Source organism: Apaloderma vittatum, unplaced genomic scaffold (genome assembly GCF_000703405.1).
Source record: "Apaloderma vittatum isolate BGI_N311 unplaced genomic scaffold, ASM70340v1 scaffold30131, whole genome shotgun sequence".
NCBI classification, from domain to species: Eukaryota; Metazoa; Chordata; class Aves; order Trogoniformes; family Trogonidae; genus Apaloderma; species Apaloderma vittatum.
This window is the reverse complement of record NW_009701418.1, coordinates 41,609-63,529: the sequence shown is the minus strand read 5'-3', so window position 1 is coordinate 63,529 and position 21,921 is coordinate 41,609. Positions and strand designations below refer to the sequence as shown.

Sequence of the window (21,921 nt, the reverse complement as noted above, 5' to 3'; positions counted from 1 at the left end):
TGTGTCTAAATTTGGACTCTGTGTTACTTTAGTCTGCATTTCTTTATCACACTTTAGTCATCCATATATCATTTTGTAGAAAGTGCATGTGGCACGCTGATGCATGTCTTATTTTATAAATATTTATTACCCACTGGTGTGTCCTATCTTTGAAGTTACATTTATTTCTCCTTTTCAGACCATGTTCCCTCCTTTTCCTTATCAAAAAAACCACCCTCTGTCAAACAATTTTATGTGGAAACAGTATAAAGACTGGATTAATTTTGATTTTAGCCTCATCTTTGTTCTAGCTTGCCTTGCTTCCTCACCCCCTCCCCACGCTTTTTTTTTCTTTTGAGATAGTGTAGGCCAGGAATAGTAATGTAAACAACATAATCTCTGTTGCTGTTGCGTGAATGCAGCAAGGCAAACCTGGCATTCTTAAACTGATTTGCCCATCGGTCTATCTCACCAGGGATGCACATGCCTTGTGCAATTGAAACAGCAAGGAGGACTTGAACTTGAGCTTGAAGGAAATAGTGACTGACCTTTGAAAAAACTCAGATGTAGCGATCACATGCGGTAGCTGCTCAACAATAAGGATAATAAAGTTTTGTGATTCCACAGGAAGGGATTTTAAAAACATGTATTTAAACAAACAAACAAACAACTAAACAACTAAACAACTGGCTGCATCAAAAGGATAACCAAACTGTCTAGTTTGCTGCAGCATATCTGTATTTTTGTCTTGTGGTGTTGAGGGAATGCTCTCTATATAGACAGGATCAGTCTCTGCTCATAACCTGATCCTCTGCGTTGTTCTACCAGAGAGTGTGGTATTATAGTGAGGTAAAAGGGACACAGCTAGTGGAGAACCAGTAGTGATCTTTTACAATCAGAAACATGACGACCTAAAAAAAGTGTTAATTTTTCTTTTCTCTATTTGTCCCTCTAAGGAAATTGTATAAGGAAAGTTTGAGTGAGCTGGACTTTCTCAGCCTGCAGGAGAGAAAGCAAAAGCGGGAGGCTAATTGCTGTCTTCAGCTACCTAATGAGAGTTTCTGTTTTACCCTGAAGTCTGCATTTTCCAGCTATACCAGCCGGTCTAATAAGCAAACCTTGTCTTGCCTAGTAATCACCAATGTTCAGCTTACTTTTGTTACTGATGATGAGCATTTAGGTGATGCAGTTCATTATAACGTTCAAGTCCCTTTCCCAAGGGGCAGCTCACTTGCATGCATGGGAAGGCGGAATTGCTTTCTCCTACACGTATGCTGTGTTACTTCTGTTATTTTTTACAGTTGTCAATACTGATTTTCTGCTTCTCTTTCATCGTTTTGTGAAGTAGTTCTGCAATTCCATGCCACCAGCCATTGTCTTTGCTATTTTGATTAACTTACTATCATCAGCAGACTTCGTTATCTGAATTTTTGTCCACATTTCAGATCTTTATGTTCATAGCACAGACTCTAATGCAGAGCCAGATGCTAATGACATCTCTCCATTTCTTTCAGCTCCTTTAGTTAAAACTAATAGTTAGGTGTGTGCTGCTTTCTTTAAGCCATGATGGGTTGGTTTCTTTAGGAAAAGTTAGTGGGGTCCTTTATAAATTCTTCCTGGAAAATCGAAGCTGACTGCATAAGCGTGTTTTCCTCTCCATGAACTTGTTGATTCCTTCAAAGAAATGAAAAAGGTTTTCCACCTACAAAGCATGCATTGGCTCTTACTGCATTTATGTGAATTGACCTTTTAACTCATTCTTAGATATTGTGGATTTTACAGGGTACTCGGATTCTTTTCTAACCTTCTGTAATACGATTTTAGAATTAACTTGCTGACAGCTTTGTTCTTTTCTATTTTTTCTCACTTAAATACAACTTTATCCTGCTCACTCATCATAGTGGCTTTTGGGGTCTTTTGCAGTACGGTGCCTCTAGTATGGTATCCTTCAATAGTCTGCAAGCTGCTTTGAAATATTTTACCCTTCTAGCTGTCACTTTTAGTTCTTGAAGTTTTCATAGGTTTTTGCAGCTTCTCTTTCTGAAAACAGACTTTGCTCTAGTAGAATTAGGTAGATAGAAAGAGAGACAAGTACGACTTACCTTCTTGCTGTAACAAACCTAAGTTTGGTATAGTTACTGTTTCAGAATAATATTTTGCTAAGAGATTTCTGAGCCAGGTTCTGCATAGCAGATTGCTTCTTCTCTTGTGGATTCCCTGTCTAGCTGCTCCCTGAAGAGGTCATTTCTGATAGTAAAAAATTTAATCTCTGCATCATGACCTCATGTGACTCCCTGCATGGGAGTAATTGAAACCACTCCCCTGTTGCTGCATTTCCTCTCCCTGCAGTCCCTCTGCTCTTCCCCAGGTGCTGCAGAGCCTCTCAGTACCTGGGCTGGGTGACTGGTGGGACAGGTCTACTGCTGGGCTTCTCCTGTTTGGACCTGGAATTTTTATTCATAGAGAATGTCTCGTAATTGTTGACATAATTAACTTATTTATCTGATCTCTCTCTTTCCTGCCCAGACATGTGGGGGTGGCATAAAGCTCCTGTGCCTGAGTGTATTTTCCTAGCCTATGGAAATATGATAGAGAAGCAAAGCCTGAATCCTAAACCTAGAGCCAATTTTGCCACAACAGCTGTGTACAAATGACCAGACTGTCCACTGAAAGTGTGAGAAAGGAGTAGGATTTGCAGGAAAAGGTATGCATTTGAAAGCATGATAAATTTAAACTTGATTCATGCTAAGGTAACTTGTCAGTGCCAAGACAGGCCTGAATTTCTTCTTAGGGTTGTGTCATGTGCTAGAAATTTAAAAAAAATGAAACAGTGTGATTTGTCACTTGTTAACCAACCTGTCTGCCCAGCCTTTAGATAGATTTGTGGCACACTCTCAGGGTGGCAAATGGTGAGTGTTTGATGCCTCAAAGTGGTGCTACATCTTCTTACTGCATTGCACCATTTCTGGAGCTCACATGAGCCTGGGAAGGGCTGTGTCACTGAAGTAGAAGATGCACAGCTTGGCTAAGAACTATGATTTAGACCTTTGAATGGACTCCTTATGTAGAAAAATCTCATGAAATGTCATTCTATAACTTGAGATTTTCTTCCTCTACCCTGTTTTGGGTTATCTTCGCATTTTTCAAAGGCATTGAACTCTCATCACTCTTATATGTCATTTATTAAAGTGCCCACATCATCTTCCATCTTTCTCTTTGCTCTTTCATATTCAGTGATCTTTCTAAAAAAAAATAGAACTTCATTTTACTTTCAGTTAAGCCATCCAGGTCAGTAATACCCTGCTGACTTCATTAAGATCAAGCCTAGGCCTATAAACTGCATCCTAATGCAGCCATAAGAGGCATTCTTGTGTGCGCATAAGTTGTGGAGGAGCAGTCTGCTCAGGAGACCCTCTGGGGACCTCTGCTAGTATCTCTTGCCAACTTTCCTCTAAATGTTTTTCTTGTTTGAATAAAGCTGCTATGTTGTTTTTGTCTGCTGTTATATGGAGGCCATAACTCTTGTGGTACAAATTTCTGTCTTAGAAACAGAGTAACTTTCTCAAGCAATAGAGACTGGATGAGTCAGACATTAAATAATTGTTACGCTGCTTCCTGACGTGGTGGTGTTTTAATGTGTACATTGAATTTGCCACTGTGTCCATAAGCTGCAGTGTCACTGTTCAAAGACAGACTAACCCTTTCACAAACCTTGTAAGACAAAGACACACTCACATGGACCTTTCTCCCAGCCCTTCCGCATTGGGTGCTTGGAGTTGCTTTCTGTAGGAGGGGAAAGGTAAACCTCACTGTTCATTTAACTGTCCTGCAGTAAGGATTTGGGGTGTTCTAGCAGCTGACGGTTTTCTGCACTATTTTCCCAGTCAATGCAATTCTAGCAAAGCTGATGAGAAGCAACAGTAGACAGGAGAGACGTGATCAAATGGTGACAATGTGCGATACAGCTCTTACAAAACCATGAAATGCCCAGAGGCCATACAAGCTGGGCAGCAGGTGTTTGCAAGCCGTGGATTTGATCACGGTGCTATATTTCTATCTGCAGCGTAAGGGAGGACAGTTACTGAGCCCTAGGCAGTACTTGAAATCAGTCTGTGCTTGTATTTCAGGGAGACAGACAAACTTAAGTAAGAGAGGGATCACTGAGGGCAGCCATTGAGATTAACAAAACATACACTCTGTTAGCCTTGTGACAAGCATGGAAAGAATCATGATATATAATGAAACTAGCCTAGTGACTCAATAGATAAAGCAGCATCGTGAAGGTGTTCCTCTAAGGTAGGAAATACACACTGAGTAGACCCTGTCTGTGTTTCTGTTTTGCAAAATCATTTGGTGTAATCTTGCCTTTGTCTATATACTATTAGCTTATTCTAATTTGTTTAGGACTGGTTTTTTTTCAGTTGTAGTAGATTGTTCTCCTGGCGCAAAAGGCAGCTCTTAGTTCTCCACTGCTCTTTTCAGATTGGACATTTCAATAAGCCTGTACAATAACAACAGTTTGCAATAGCACTCTTAAAATAAAAAGAAAATCAAAGGGCTGGAGAAATTGGAAAAAGCCTGGATTATACCATCTAGTTCTGCACTTTATGTCACACAAGAGAAAGGATAACTCCCCATTTAACATCTGGAGTGTAAACTTCGTTTATAACAGGTTAAAACAATAGCAGCTGGAATCGAATAGCCTGTATAATCAAACTCTCTTAGAGCAGCTTCCAAATCTTGTTGGATTTGTTGTTGCTGGCAATAATAATAATAGTGATCATAACAAAGGAAAGAAAGCAAATATTCAGTCATGTCTTAATTATATCCAAAACAAAGGCTTTCTCTAGCTCTGATTGCATTGATTTGTTGAAAACTTATTCTCAGTAAGAAGCAAGCAATTCACTTCTCCAGCCTTTGTAGAAAGGCTTTCAGTGTCTGATTATTAAAAGGCCTGCTTATAGTTGCAGTGGCCTATGCTTGAGCACCGTGCAAATAATCCATTTAAAGATCAACCTCAGAATTCTTGTTCCCTGATTCTCACCCCACTGGAATGTAGCAGGAGTCCATTTATCACCATAGGAATGCAACAACTGGTGAAAACCCTTCCTAACTTCACTTTACTTTCAAATATGACGGTATTCAGATAATTTCTCACTCAGACCAGGGACTGCCCGTGATCAGGCCTCTTTGATCACTTCATATGACAACCGATCAACTTGTAAACCAGCACACGTGAATTGACAGCCTTGCAATTTTGTCTTGGTAATGCAAATTCTCCTTTTATCTGTGTAAGCATCTAATTCTGGATTATTGAAGTGAACTGTGGTGACGGTACCAGCCTGCAGGCAAAGGGGGGTTGCAGTTGGCTTTAGCTTTTGTACTTGGTGCATTTCACAAGGAGAAGTGAACATGTAGGGCCATGAATTCAAATGTCGGTTTAGCATAGTCACACCGAAGAGAAGGGCGTCACGCTGTTCCATCCAAAGAGGCACGTTTCACCTCTAAGGTTAATTTTTTTCTGTTATTTCCCCAGCTCTTATGAATTTCCCAACCAGGAATGCATATTAAGGGACAATTACACAATGCTTGGTGAAACTCCCTTTATTTATTTCACTTGTGTTGTTGCTGCTGTTGTATAAGAAAGAGCAAAATGACAAAAAGAACAAAGTAAAATGAAATAGTAGCTGACCCAAACATTTTTACCACGTTGAAATCCCTTTCCAAATGCAAAGACTCTTTCTTTCTTTCTGCCTTTTCTTTGCATTGATTTGCACAAGCATTTTTCTGTGAGCCAAATACATCTCTGGTATAACTTCACTGAAGTCACTGGACTTACACCAGAGATGGTTTTGGTCCTCTGTCCTGGGTAAATACAGTAGGAATAAATTGGTCACACAGGCAGAGTGTCTGGCAATAAGTGCACTGAGTGGTCCTGGCAAACCAATAGGAAAGATCTAAAGTAAAAATCCCAAACAGGTCTTTTATTTAACATAGGACCTAAAATCTACCGGGAGCTGCTGAATACTGCCCACTAACTGTACAAAGTATAGGTAGCATGCCTTCCAAATATCAAAATACCAGACGGAATGCCGTGAAAATAAATAACTTCTAATATAAACAAATGAGAACATATCAAACTGTTACCTCTTTAAACATAATGTAAATAAAAAAAATACCAGTCCTTCTACACAATAAATATTAAGAAACCATTGACATAGTTGAAATGTACTCATATAAATTAACAACTTTAATTACATTAGCCGAACAGACATTGGTTAAAGCACTGCATGTAGTATGCAAAATAATAATAATAACAATAATAATAATATCAACAACAAAACACAGAATGATAAAAACAAAATAGGCTTCATAATATCTTGGCTTTCATAATTTATATATATGTATATACATATATATATAGTTGTGTGTATATATATACTGTAGATATATATATAATATGTATATATACATACATATATATATCTTCAACCCATCGTCAATGTATTGTTTTTGAAAGTATTTAAATACAAAGAAACCCATTGAGAATTAATACAGATTCATTATATCTCAAAAAATAAATAGCTACATAACCCGGAAGTATTGTTTGTTTCTGCCCATGAAAATGTTGCTTATAGTTGTTCACAAAAGGTCAAATTATGCTTTTACTTACTCGTACTGAAAACCTTTTTACTCCACATGTAATGCTGTGAAAGCAGATGAGGAGTAAAGCTTTTTTTCAGTGTAAGGAAAGTGATTAGTATCTGATTCTTATACTGATGCACACTATTGACATGAGGTTTAACTTAAAGAACTTAATCATTTCCATCACATCTCTTCTACCTACAGTCCAGAAATAGATTTTGCTCACTTTATTGATGCTGACTGGTAACTTTCTAAGAAAGGAGACCCTCTGAAATCAACAGCATTGCTTACAGAGTAAGGCACTATTCCACACGAGGAACTACAGTCCACAAAAATTTTCATTTTGCACATAGACTTTAGAGATGTCTGAACTTCTCTACCTCAGAGATATTGCTGCTAGCCTCTATGTGGCCTTGTGGTGTCACAGTTATATGAACCTGATGGCTTAAATATCAACTAAATACAAAAAAAAGGAGGTATATGTAATGGAGTCCTACTTCGCAATGGTTTGGTAAAAGATTGTTTCTGCCGAAGTCAATGACAAAACTCCCATTTCATTCAGTTCTAAGGTTTTCGGCCCTGGATTGTTATTTTGCTGTGACATATGAGCACAGAGTAATTATAAGCATCTGTAAGCATTTCCTCTTGCTAAACCCCAAGAAGACAAATACATTCAGCCCTCCCAAAGAAACATCTTAAAGTACACTTCTGACAGTTTCTTAGGCCTATATCCAGTGAGCATCTGATACGGAGAGGGGGAAAGACAATCAGATGTGGTCAACTGGGAAGCCAGAAGATTGTGGAGGTACTAAACAAGTACATTTCTGTCATTAAATATATACTGAAAATACATTTTCAACGTAAACAGGAAGTAGGTTATATGGAAAGGAATGTGTTAGTAGTTAAAACCCTCTTTTTTTAGGGGAGGGGGAGTATACTCATACCTGAAAGGATAAGTAATTTTTGAGACTGCATGCCCTTGAACAACTGTTTAAATATGGTAACAATTTCTAATGCTATTTTAAGGACATGCAGATTTAATTAAATCAAATTATCAGAGATGGGGTGTTTTGCTGGAATCAGTCAGTCTTGATTAACATCCCGATTTCTTATTTTATTTTATCATATAGTTCTTCATTTCCCCCTACTTTAAATAACTCTGACCACAAATCAAAACCCCATGACTGAATCTAGGGATTGGAGGGAGAAACCTTTAAAATTTTTGACTAGTATACACACTCAAATGAAAGCTGAAAAGCAGGGCTTAGGAACAATTACTTCCTGATTCGAAAACCTCCTTCTGTTTTTTTGATGTGTCTACGATGAAACATGTTCACTACATCCAAAATTCTATTTTCTCTCCTTGCTTGGAAGTTGTCTCAGCCTAGTTTCATGTTTCCTAGGGCCAGTTCCATTCACCACATAAAAACTGGTAGCAAACTAAGCATCGGACTTCTTTTGAAAGGCTATTTCTGCTTTGGCCAGGAAAACCATGAGCCTGAACTTACTCTGCCTGCAGCCCACGGGAGTTTTGCCATTGTCATTTAGGGGAAGATGCTGGGATTTCAGGTCTCCAATACTCTCTGACTAATTACACTTGAGAATAATTTTTACCAATGTGAGCCACCTCACCTGCTTCCCTTGCTACTATGTTCAGAGATCAACCATGTTGCAAGCAGCCTAATTTAAATAATTGAATTAAACGATGCGGGATATGGTACCACTCATTCAAAATCCTTTCTCTACCTTCACCCTGCCCACAGCAACAGGAATCTGTGATTCACCCTGACTTACCTTTACACATGTAAGGAGTTTTACTACTCTTGTAAGGAGACCAGAAGACATCAAAGAGCCTGTTGGCATGAGCAAGGGTACTGGGACAATATGCATCCAATTTTAAGGATGTCTAAAGCCCAGTAAAATGAAAGGTACTCTCCTCAATTACTGTCACAGACAGTGTCTCTGCTCTTGTTGTTCCAGAATCTAGCTCTGCTTCTAGAAAAATCAACTCTGATTCTGACACTTGCTTCAAATGAAGCACGGTCAGGAACTTGATTTATTTCAGCTATAAAGATAAATTAGTTGTGCATCTTTTTTTTTTTTTTAATTTTCCCACTAACATTTGGTATCCCTCCCTTTCCCCTGGAAGAAAACACAAAAAAAATCCCAACAAACTTCTGCAAATAATTTAAATCAGAAAGCCTTGATATTTTACAGAATATTTTAGCGACAAATTTAGTGTTTACCCAATTGTTATTTTCTTTTAATTTTTTTTTTCAAATTGCAAACAAGTCCATAAAAAATGCATTGTATAAAAAGTACATAAATGTATAACCCATTAGCTGTACTACACAATCTAAATACCGTGGAATAAATTAGATAGAAAACTTAGCTATAAGCATGTATGTTGATATCTATTCAACGGAGGAAGGGTCTTTTTTTTCCTTTTTTTCTTTCTTTTTTGTTCTTTTCTTTTTTTTTTTACATCTCTATTGATACATACAAATATGGACATGTGCCCATGCGCACAGACATATGCACACACAGAAAACACCCACGCACACATACACACACAAACAGTTTTGGCTGACAAAAATTGAAGGCCCTGATTACACTGTTTAAACATGGTTCTTGCCATGAAGGTGCTAACACGCTATCCCTAGCCAATGTGACTGGGTTAAATTGTGCTATTTTATTTTTTTTTAATTTTTTTTTTTTCAGACTGTGCTCTTGACAAGATGGGGAGCCATATTAGTGCTTCTTTCCACGAGAGACTTTTTGAAGCCTGTCCCGTTGGAAGGCTGCTAACAAGGGCTTGGTCCTGCAAACCTGTGAGAGTCTGAAGTTTCAGGCTCAGGGTTATCAAACTCAGTGTAAACAGGGCCTAAAGGTTTCTCCCATTCCCTCTTATCATCTCCCCCTACCCAAAGACAAATGTTGTAACTTTAACATTCTTTTAAATATGACAGCGATAGATTTTTTTTAAAAAAAAAATGACTATCTACCTATGCCCTATGGGTTGGACCCTTCAGGTTAGGTGTTGACACTGAAAATTAGGTCTTACAGGTAATGAGCAAACCCATTAAGAGTTGTCATGCTAGAGGGTGGTGGTGGAGACAGCCAGTCTTTTGCCAAAGACTGCATTTCAAACAGAAATCCTACCACAACTGTCATTTTCTGTATGTATGCAGGGACAATGGTGGACAGAGCCCAAAGCTGCTTGCAAATTTACATCCAGTCTTTTTTAAGTGTACACCAGCTCTTTAGGTTTCGCTCACACAAATACCATTTTGAACATGTAGCCTCCCACTTGGTAGTAACAAACAAATAGTATTTTAACGTACTGTGCTTTGCACACAAACATTCATTATTTTAAGAACATTAAAGTGAAGCCAGAAGTGCTCATGCCTTGTGCATACATACATATATACATACATAAATATATACATATATATATATGTATATCCCTTGGATAAAATTGTTTCCCAACAATGCACAGTTGCTGTGCATCAGGGACAAGTCTTAGCGTTATACATGCAAAAAAGTACAATCATGCTCAGATGGGCCTTGGATTCAAGCACCTTGGATCCAAATCCCACAGCTTTTCTGGGCTTACTTCAAATGGCAATTTTTCTGTTGAGGGCACTATTTGAATTTGACTGGTTAACACATATTCTAGCTTGAATGTAATCAACCCACTGACCCTTAATTCAAACCCTAACTTGTTACAGGTGAATGGTACCAACCACAAACAGACTTTTTAGAGGCTTGCACAAATGTCTTTGGTGTATGTGTCTATTCATTTTAAGGTACAAAATAATAATTATTATTATAATAATAAAAATAGCAATTTTGTGTGCTGTAGCAGTTCTTGTATAGCTCACAATAAGTGCAGCTCTCAACCCCTCCCACACCCAACCACCCTCCCTTGCAAATATTTGTTAAATAAGGATTAGACAGGTCAGACACCATTGTAGTGCAAATAGTAAACGATTAAAAATTTTTTTACAAAATATAGAAATGTTTGGCTCCAGTAACTGGACAAACATGTTCCTTTCAAGTATCTCTCACTGAATATTTTTTTTTTAAACAAGTTACTTCCATTTAAAAAAAGTCTTTCTGGTTTTTTTTTCTTTCTCTCGCAGGTAAACAGTTTCAAACCAGCTAGGTTGCATAGTTCTAATGTTGTAAGCACCTTTACAAAATGTAACTTTTATTCTTTAATTCATTCTTTTTTAAATTCTGGTTTTTTTCTTCATTTTCCTTTTTCCTTTTTTTTCTTTTTTTTCATAAATGTAGTGCAGAAGATGAAGGTGTATACACCTGCACAATATTGTCCCTTTACCAATGTTAAGTATATGTATGTGTATAGTGTCTGTATGTATAGAGATATGTATATAAATACATAGCCATATATATATACACACAAACACTACACACCTACTCAGTTCCTTGGTAAATTTGGGGGGAAAGTGCCAGTGAATGTAGTGTTCATACACATGGCTTTTCGAGGAATTTCAATGACGTTTTGGACTTAGTCCAAATTGCTGCAGGTTAGATGAGCTGCTACCACGGCTTGAACTGATGGGTAACCAAGGGAGGGAACAGAACTCCCCTAGTAATAACTAATGTTTAGTATACTATGTAATAAAATAAGAAGCATACTGAAAGGAAGGGGAAGTCCCCAACCCATACCACCATTCAGACGTATCTCATTCAAGCCCGGATTCATGAAGCTTTCTTCCTTTTCATATCTGAAGTCTTTTCCAATCCTCCATAAGTCTTTTTTTTTTTTCTCTCTCTCTTTTGCTTTTATTTCTGATGATTGTTTCGTTCAAAAAAAAGGTTATACCATGTCTGGTCTTTCCTTTTCTTGGGCTTTTGATACATTTTCTTCTCAATGAGAAGGGTCTTGCACACACATGCGTCTATGAACAGCCACACTCCTCCACAATCATATTCTGTATGTCTTTCTTAATGATGTTCTGGCCATCATCGTAGTAGAGCATGGACATGGGCCGCAGCTTGGTGGGCACACAACATGACTTGAGGTTGGCAAAGGGGCTATGGCCCCGCATGCGGTAATGGTTGATGACAGTGGAGTGGAAAGATAGTGAAGAACCAGATGTGCCTGCTATATGGCTGGGGCACTCTCCTTCGCAGTAGTTGGCATGATAACCTGTAGGTGCAATGATCCAGTCACTCCATCCGATGTCCTTGAAGCTGACAAAGAACTGTTTCTTGCAGCAGATGTTGACTTTGCCATCACACTCCAGGCCTCGTCTCCGCCGCCTGTGCTGGCGGTCCTCTGAGTGCCGGGCAAGCATCATCAGGAAGGGCCGATGCGATTGCTCCTTCTCCTCTTCTCCTGTGAGTTCTCCGGCTTCCTTTTCTTTCCCTTCCCCATCATCTTCCTTCTTCTTCTTCTTGCCCAGTAGCACCAGACTGGCTCCAGTCTCTTGGCACAGGTCACAGGCAATCCGCACATCCAAAGAGCTCTTGCCTTGGTCCAGCAGTCTCTGGACACTGCTCGAGACAGGAAAGATGTGCCAAGTGCTCTTACGGGTGTCCACTGCCTTTTCCGAAATCAACGTCTCACTCCTTTCACCTTTCAGGCCCACATCCTCTATATCTTCTGCTCCTTCAGAGTTGCCTTTTGGCTGCCGCTGCTGTTGAAACAGGCGGATGGTGACTTTTGTCCTGCTCCGGTTGGCCTTGGAGACCTTCAGGAAGAGCCACACTTCAGCATGTTCCACCACTGATAATTCACTGCCTTCCTTGGAAATCTCAAAGTGCAACATTTTCTTGGCTGTGCCTGATTTGGTAAATGGAAATAGACAGGAAGAAGTTGTTAGTATGTCTGCTTGCATTCTGTTAAAGCTAATTCTGTTACTGTCACCCCAGTCATGAAGGTTTCCTACCTGGCTCTTTAAATTTTTATGATTCTCCTGTTCTAACCTTCCTTCACCTCGTCCTCTCCTCAGTTTGTCTTTTGTGAACATCCTTTCTTTAGAAAAGTATTTCTTTTCCTGTTTTTTTCCAGTCTGATATTTTAACCAAAACATGTAATTATACAGTTGTTCATGTAAAGCATCTTGTAGCAAATAAGCATCAGTAGCTGCTAAGAGTTAATTTGTCTAAGCTGTCTTTATGATCACTGTTAGGTGAAAGGCAAAAACGCTTTTGCGACAACAGTCCATGACTATATGTACCATATGCATACAAATCTGTGCCTAACAGCTAAAGGTAAGGTTTGAGTTCCAGTCCCACCAATTCTTTGACAACATGATGTCTGCCCTTTCTCCTTCCTTAAAATGCCGTTCTTCATACGCATCCTGAAATCAGCTGTAAATGTCAATTGTTTCAAAAACAAAGAAATACTAAAATACGAGCCTCGGCTTTGAGAGGTTTTCAGAATTATATTGTAAAGAATTGCAGAATTGCAGCAGGCAGACTCTTCATCCTCTGAGATGTTAGCTGTAGATCCTGTTCTTAATTTAACACACTGTACTCACTGTGATTATAGTAATGGTGAATACACCGAGAAATGAGCTAAAGAACTGTATAATTATGGGGATGGTTCTCTGGCATAATTGTATCAACTTGCTGAGATGTCATGATGATGGTTATGATGGTGAGGGGGTGTTTCTCTGATACAGAGCTCATATCCCTGGCAGAAGTTGGAATGAATAATGAGGGCTGTTTAATGATTTGATCACTAGAGCATGAAAAAGTTAAGAGAGAATGAATTAGCTGGGGGCTGGTGATGGTATTTTTTCTTTAAGAGAGGTACTTTTCTATTTTCTAGACAAAAGAAAAAGCCATGTTGTATCTTTTGTCATTTTTGGCATGGAGGCCAGGATGGACTTGGGGTCACAGATTTGAAATGCACAGACATCTGATCTTATGAGACAGAAACAGTGGTCATAATTATCAATTTGTCATTTATATTATTCTTGAGCTACCCACGGTTGTTGACTCAATTCTCTGTGGTTCTGCTTGTCAGGGTATCGGGACTTTACACCCTACAAAAGGCAAGTGGTGATCAAAAATGAAGTGGTGGGATGCATACAGAAAAAATTACTCTCATGGCAGCAAGGCTCTCCTCTTTGCTTCCCATTCCCACTGAACTCCACTTGTACGAGCTCCCTGACCATCTCCCTGCTCCCCCATTCTCAGTTGAGACAGAAATGGGGCAAAATTACAAGAGACACCTATCCTGTGTTCACTTTCAAATTCAGCAGTTCCTGGTTTCTGAAGTCTGTAGGCAGGCTGTGTTGCCCTTTGAGCTACCTGTTGCTTTCCTCCTCTGTGAAGTGCTGGCACTGACACATTCGGCTTTCACTGGTGGCATTCCTAGGTCAAAGAGACAGACGTTTCTGAATTACAGTGGCCAAAGGGCACAGTGTTTTGTTTTTATTTTCACTCTAAGTGAGAGTGTGAAATTGTAGACTTTAACTGTCACTGAGATAGGGAAACACATGGTTTGTGTTAACTGCCTCTCGCAGACTTTGCCAATGCCAGTCTTCAGAGTGAATTACATTAATTTCTCAGGGAGCTACACGAACAGTGGGACTGTGCCTTACAAAAGTAGTTCAAAGAAAAGATAGAGCAAGCTGACCAGTACTGTGAGGAATAGTGGAGCTGCTGGTTTTCTGGTTTTTTTTAAAATAAGATTCGTTGAATAAATTAGGCAGCTCTTACAAGCTAACACCAATTTTTACCTTCTGGAAATGAAACTATGGCAAAGCTGCTAGCTATGTTGGAACAGGGGCAGATGATAGGCTTTAGCTCCACTCCTGCTCAGGTTTCAGAACATGGAGATATACAGTGACATTCCTCCAGTACAAAGAGTCTGGTCCAAGAGCTGATTGCCTTCTGTGTAGAGATGTTATAGTGTATGAGAATGGACACTTCTAATCCATCCATCTTGTGGCTTCATTCCCTCCGCTTCTTTCTTCTAAAGCAAGCTTCTGAATTTAGCATATCTCTTTCCTGTGCACTGTTCCGATAAACCCTTTCTAGGACCTTGTCTTCAGGGGAACCTGCACAGGGAATAGGCATATATTGCTGGAAGTGTAGAACATTTTCTGTGTTCCTGGAGTACTGAGCTGGGCACAGAGAGGAGCTCTGGTGCTAGAAGGGATCCAGTGCATGAGCACATCAGCTGTGCTGGACATGAACATGGAAAACTGGCCTAGTTGTATGCTCTGAAGAAAGCAGCCTGAGTGTGGAGACCTTGTTCAACAGGAAGAAGCTGTACAGCCCACCTGATCAGAAAAGCCAGACAGCTCTGCATTACAGAAAAACCCAAGGCTGTTAAGTGCTAATGCATTATATTTCCCATTCTGTTATTTCCATGCTAGTGGGAGTTGAAAATAGTTATGAAGTGACATATCTCCAACAGTAAATATTCATTTTACCTTATGCACTGGCCAGAAATGCAGCAATGCAACCAGTCTTTTTGACAGATACTACATGAAAGAAATAGAGCCTCGAGAACTCTCTTAATTAGTTTTTCATATGCTCCTATATGCATGAAAGTTGAATTCTTCCTCATTACTAGAAATACCAGAATATTACAGTGAAAGTAACAGAGTATTGGCTTTTTCTTCACTTGAGGGAAGTGAGTTTGAGAAAGGACCTACTAAGACATGTCTTATACAGGGATAACAGCCTCCCTGTAGGTTGTTAGCTATAATAACAGCTTCTCTGGATGTGGTTAGCTACATTTTCACACACGAATGGTCGATTCAGATTCTAAAGAAAAAAGATGCAGGAAGCTTATTTGAGCTTAATATTTCTGGATGAAATAAAATTGTGAGTCCTCAGACCTGCATAGCTAATAAAGGATTTATAGCAGTTAAAAAAAACCCTTTCCCTTTCATAGATCTTTGTAGAAGGAGACTGGGTCTGGTGCAAAGTTTGGGATAAAAAGCATGCTTTCACATTAGGAAAAAACGAAGCTTTTCTGAATTCTCTCCACATTCACAAGTAGTTTGTTACGATCACACAGCACCAATGGTATGAATCCTGCAGTCTTTATGAGGTCACTATGCTCAGACAAGCTCGTTTTGAAATCAGAGTTCTGAATGTGCTAAGACAGAATTGAGATCTCTGGATCTGGTTTATTATGATTACACATTAACTTTATAACAGGATCTTTATTTCCAAAAAGTTCAGTGCTACAATAAAATAAAATTCTCTGAGTGTTTGGAGATGAAAAAACACTGTATTTCATTCTCTCCAAATATTGCTTAGGGATTTACCAGCCTTTCCTTTTTGGTCTGAGTTAATGACCAGGTTCAAAGCTTTGGAAATATATGCTGTTCATCTAACTGAAAGTAAGAAGGAGACCTGCTTGAAAGTTAGGGATGGTATTGCTTCCATAATTACAATTTGTTTATCCTCTTGTCCTGCCTTTTCATCTACTACAGCTGATTTACAAGGGTCTTTTTCCATTTCTAATCATCCTGCTCCTCCTGCCTGACTCCAGTGGAAAGACCCACAGCCCAACCGTGGTAATACCTTCATCACTTCCGTGCTCTTATAAACGGCAATGTCAACAGCCTGGATTGTTATCATAGCAGAAAGCAGCTGAAAAAGGAGACGAGGGATTACTTTGGGCCCCCTTTGATTGCTTTTCCTCATCTCCCCTTCCAAAGCCCTGGAGAGGCCACTCTCTGCTTTACTGCTGAGCAAAGTCCCTTCCAGGAAGAGGGCTGTGACGCCGATGGAGCAGTCTAGCAGCCTGAGCGACACCGGCAAATGCTGTGAGAAATAGTTAAAAATACAAGCCCTGAGGAGTACTGCATATATGGTAAAAGGTTTAATGGAAGGGCTTACTGAAAGGAAAGAAAGTGTAGCATCCATACATAGAGCACGAGAGTTTGTTCGTATCTGTTTTTCTCTTCAGTGGTGCTCGCACACCTTTTTAGGAGAGAAACCCGAATATGTGAGCAGAGGGGGTGCCTGCAACAGGTACCCTCCCCCCCACCTCTGAAAGGGCTGTCCAGGGCTCAAGGCGGTGGACTGAGCACTCAGTACATGCTCCCAAGTGGCACTTGGTGATGGCATGAGAGAGCATGGAGGGATCGGCTGAACGCTTTGTGGTCCAGGCACGGGGGCAGGGGCACTCCTGCCCCAGGGTAGTTCATGCCGGGCTCATGGCTGGAGCTTGTGGCTCTGGTGCACTCTTTCTCTGAGGCTGAGGATCCTATCTTCAGTATCGCTGGCCTGAGCTATGCAGCCAGGGTTCATTTATTTGCGACTTGCAGCAGGATTCAAGACCGAGCCCTGTTAGTTCAAGCTATGTGCATATACTAGGTAGGGTCTAAGCTATAAAATTAAGATGATCTCTTTTTTGAGTAAAAAAGCTAAGATACTTACATTTATTTATTTTTTAAATCATATGCTGTTAAATGATTAAGGCTGTTTTTTCATAATGAAAGTGATTATCCTTTCTGACATTATAATGTGACTTAGTCTTAATTTCTCTTAATACACAGTATTTAAATTTTCCTTTGAAAAACGGTCGCTGTGAAAGAAGGTGCTGTTACTTTAAATTTCCATGCTTCACTGCTGCTTAATTTTGAACCGTTTTTACGTTATACTGTAAATGAACTGTTTTTCCATACAAAGCAAGCTTTTTTTTCCTTTTTTAGTTGCTAACTTTACTACTGCCTATGTTTAGATTTGGGGGAATTTGTACTGCGTGCCAATCTGTAATTACATTCAAAAGCATCCTTCTCTTCACTTCTCATTTCCGTTCCCCAGGAGACAGAAAAAAATAGGTTACTAGAAAGGTTCCTCTAAAGAGAGTGAAGAGAAGAGCATGGTTATTGAGAGATAATTGCTCAAAATGTTTACTAATGAGTGACCGATGGAGTTAGATGAATTGTTTACAGCGTCAAATTTATTCAGTGAATTTAGCACTGTTATAATCTGGCAATTATTCCCTAGGCAGACTGATTATTACAAATGTGTTATTACCGTGATGAGACAGTGGCCATTTCTGTGACTACATTTCAGCTTACGGATCACTGACAAATGTTTTATTCTAACTATTCATCAGCCCTCGTAAGTGACTGGTTATCTAGGTTGCGTACTTTTGTTCCTCCTCCCTTGCTGCCTAACTGTTGTCTCTTACAAAGGGAGGAGCAATTATGACACAAATAACAAACACCTTCTCCTTATACCCTTTGCTGGCAGCTAAAGGAATTTTTTCTGTGTGTGAAAAAATAAGCCGGAAAAGAAAACCAGGAAAAAGAACTACTCCCCAAGCATTCATGGGGGAAAAAGCAGCAGTAACCTTATTTAAATAGTTTTCTTGAAAAGTTAACCCAAAGGGGCATTGACAAGGTCATTCAGAATGTGAAATAATTCAGTTCTGGTGAACCTTGACTCTCCTCTTCTATTTTGTTAGGAGGGAAGCACTTTACATCAACAGCCTAGAGTCCTTTCCAAATTGAAAGCCCTTCCCCCACATGGCTTTAAATATTTAGAAACAAAAAAGGTATTTGTTTGGTTACTTGGGTTTCTGCTACTTGATTTTTACATTTACATCTAAAATAGCTGAAGCAAAGTTTAAGGTAATTTGCACCAATAACATATTTCAAGGTAAAAATCATACCAAGTATTTATCTGTCATAAAAGAGAGAGTAATTTAGGGGGGTTTTATATATTTGTAATAATTTGTAGTCAATTCTAAAATTAAGTGGATCAGAAGTTGCCAGTCTATTTTCATTAAAATACTTAATTTCTATGCACTAAGGTGCACTGAAATGAATAACAGAACTTGCAATCACTTACAGTAGACTAAGCTTCAATCCTAAATCAATCTTGCAAAGCTCTCTTGCATTAAATGAGATTGCCTTTTCATACCAATATAGCCGTACCTAAGCATAAGAGCTCCTCAGCTTAAATCATTTACACGTACGTAGCTCAGCTACATCCTGCACACAGGAGAGCACAGGAAGGCACATACTGATCTGCAGGAATCTATTCATGTTACTGTGGTGCAGGTACAGCTACGTGGGTACGTAAGCATGTCTGTCTTGGCATACCCATACGTGTGGACATACATGTGCTTATACACACGTAAAGGCAAATGAATATTCAAATATTCCCAACTGCATTTGTGTACAAAACTGTGTACATGGATATGCATAGAGAGGGACACGCACTTCCCTCTTTCTCGGGTATCTTTTTCTAAACTGGTTCCCACCTTCTCAGATTCGTCTGTGCTTTCCCAGGTTGTTCTCAAACCAACCAACCTCCTTGAATTCTCACATTCCGTTACAATGAAACGGATTAATACAGAATGGCTTACTTCTTCTGGAAGTAACTTGCTTTCATTTGCTAAACTTGAAATCTTTGATACAGTATGCCAAAGGAAAAAGAAAAACAAAACACAACAAAACGAATACAACCCGTAATCAGGGAGAAATAGGCTTGTTTTCTAAAAACCAGGGAGACCACATTAGAAAAAAGATGTGAGAATATCAGCTCAGATGATGATTCATGGTCACATTTCTTAGTATCTTGTGAAAAAAATATTAATTTCTGATCTCTCTAGATGTCCAGATACTTCTAGCATCCATTTATCTTTTTGCACTTTCCCTTTGCCTGTTTCCTTCTTGCATGATTTTACTTGCAATCTTCCACTCCGGTGAATCTCTGATTTTTAAACAAACTAGAAGAGAGAAACAAGAGCTCCACTCAGAGAAGCTACAGATAAGCTTAAAGGTCTCTGGGATTCAGGATCCAATTAGGTAAAATAGGAGCTTGCAGGAAGGTTGCCTTTTGTGGAGCTAAAAGCCTTTGGAGTGTGCCCTCTCGTGGTCATTCTTTATTCAGCACAGATACCTGTACCATTAAATACATTCGCTTCCGAAAGAAAATTGATTAAATTATTTAAAGAGACATAGGCGACCCATCCTTTTTTAGCTCCTTAACTGCCAGACTGGCTGTATGGGAGTAAGTATCTCCCTAGGAAAAGGTGTGAGTGTGTACGCACGTGTATCCACACATGAAAGTGGGCATCACATGATCAGTTCACCCCGAATTCAGTAAGAAGTGATACGAAAAGGTAGAAGCAGTTAAAATAGCTGTCAGACTTCTAATTTCTTCCTGACAGTTCTCCTAACAGAAAGCCTTTGGATTTCAGTATTTCCATCCTGTAATTCCTATTACCTTCTCGGGGGCTGATGTTAGCAACCCATTTCATTGGTAGTTTAGTTGCCAGGATCAAATTCACTTGGCAAAAGCCCAGGTCTGCCTAATAAGCTATCTACTAAAAATAATGAAAGAGTTAGTTATTTTATGAGCATTGGGTATCTCAGTTATACAACCTGTTGGATTTGCTTGTCACAAAATTATATGACCCCTCTCCTCAAAAGACTATTTTTAAGACCTTGAAGTAACACACAGAGCTCTGGCACAGCTACCCTCGTAGCAGAACTAATCGAGGTTAGTAATCTTAGTTTGATATGCAAGTAGAAAATGATTTTCATGTTTTACTTGAAAGAGTGCCAAAGGACAGTAGGGTGCATTTGTAAACTTTTGCCCAATACTCGCGGTCATTAGTTTTGCAAAGATTTGCCTGGATTTGTTAGCTGTGAAAACTACCTGCCAACTATTTTTGCTGATTTCCTGGACATAACTACACCTGTGCTTCAGACAAGTTCACTGCATTTAATTTCCCCTCTAATTATCTGAAATCTGTACTCGTTTGAATTTTGGTCTATTTTAGAAAATAGCAATCTCAAGCCAGAGCCACGTGCACAGGGCACTGTTTGTTCATTCACTGCATTTCATTGTATATCTGAGGATACGGCTGGATGAAAGATGGAAATACTACTTTTTTTTACAGAGGCAAGTAGTAAATGTGGCTTCTGAAAGGTAGGGGGAATGGCTGGTTTATGTCAAATCATACCCAAAGGAACAAAAACCCTAAAGTCTTATTTCTCTTTCCACAGACCTTTATTTGATACAACGTGAGATGTTTCCATTCATTTTCATTGATTTCCTATTGCTCTCTTTCAAGATAGAGTGAGTTTCACATTAAAAGCAGGAAGAAAATTAACCTGACTGTGAGAGTAACATGTTTATTCTCCTACTTGGTGTTTTAAACTTCTCCACACTCTTCTCAGTTCCCACAGAGTGAAAAGTGGGGACTGTACATGTGGCTATATTCTATTCCTGTCCTTTCAACTCTTACTTCCTATATGACACGTCACCTACCTTCTTTTTGCCTCACTTTCCTCAACAGGAGAAGTAATACTACTTTAATTTTGTATGTGCTGGCATGTGAGTGGAAGAGATCCCAGGTAGAGTTCGCTTAAGCTGTTACACAACATTGGCACCTGTAGAGTGTGGTAGATCCTCTGATGTTAGCAAGACATCAGATGTGAATGGCTATAGGAGAAAAACATGTTTTAATCATCTGAAGTTACTCTATGGAGTGGAGTTATAATTCCCATTTTAAGCCCATAACCTACTGCTCAGTTTCTGGGTTGCTAGTTGCTCCTCCCTCTTCCCAAATTAAAGCCTAGCAGGTATGGGAAAAAGGGCTGGGGCAGCCCTCCTGCCTTGGTTTCCAGGATGGGCTTGGCATGAAGGTGGAGAAGAGCAGGAGAGCGGGAAAGGCATGAGAACACAGGAGATGCCCCTGTCCTTCAGCTGTGCAGCTCCATAGCATAATTCTTCTTAAATTATTTTGGCTAGTAGTGGTAGGATGACGCTGTGTGAATCAAACTAAGTGACGTGTTAGTGTTGGGTAGTTGGTGGAGGGGGGGGAATCAGTGGCTGGACTATTGGCCAGCGTGTGGGCAATGGCACAATTTTTGCTTCTCACATGACCCCGAGAGCCAATGGCTTCAGGAGCTGCTGTTGGAGGGTGTCATACTGAATAGACATATATCAAATTCCTTTGTGTTAGAGCTCAGGAGAGACAATAATGTGTTTACAAATGCTTGGGACTCACACAGTGAAGAGAAACCACTGCTCATGCCATATGTGTTTCACTGTGCTCCGGGCGAGTTGCCGAAAACCAGGTGGGGAATCCGACTCACAGATAGCTTAGAGATTTCTTTGCTTTTAAAAACTAATTTCTAAACTAACATTGAGCCACCCCTGCTTCTAATGACCACATTGACACCTTCTGCCTGCTTTCTGAAGTGGAGGGGGTGGAAAAATCGAAAAGCCTGAGCTTTCATACTGAATGAACTGGTAATCTCTATATTGACAAGGACTCCAAAGACAAGGGCTCCTTGTACAGTTGGAAATCGGACAGCC

The 21,921-nt window shown here is 39.6% G+C and overlaps 1 protein-coding gene across 1 annotated transcript in view; it reads right to left on the bottom strand.

Annotated features, from left to right (window-relative positions):
- Positions 1–11,438: 11,438 nt before the first annotated feature.
- The window catches only part of INHBA (inhibin, beta A), a 15,060-nt gene continuing 4,577 nt past the window's right edge, over positions 11,439–21,921 (bottom strand). Inside the window, exon 3 of the mRNA XM_009879137.1 lies at positions 11,439–12,439. Coding sequence (XP_009877439.1) covers positions 11,553–12,439 — 887 coding nt within the window. The 3' untranslated portion in view covers positions 11,439–11,552. The remainder of the gene's footprint in view (positions 12,440–21,921) is intronic.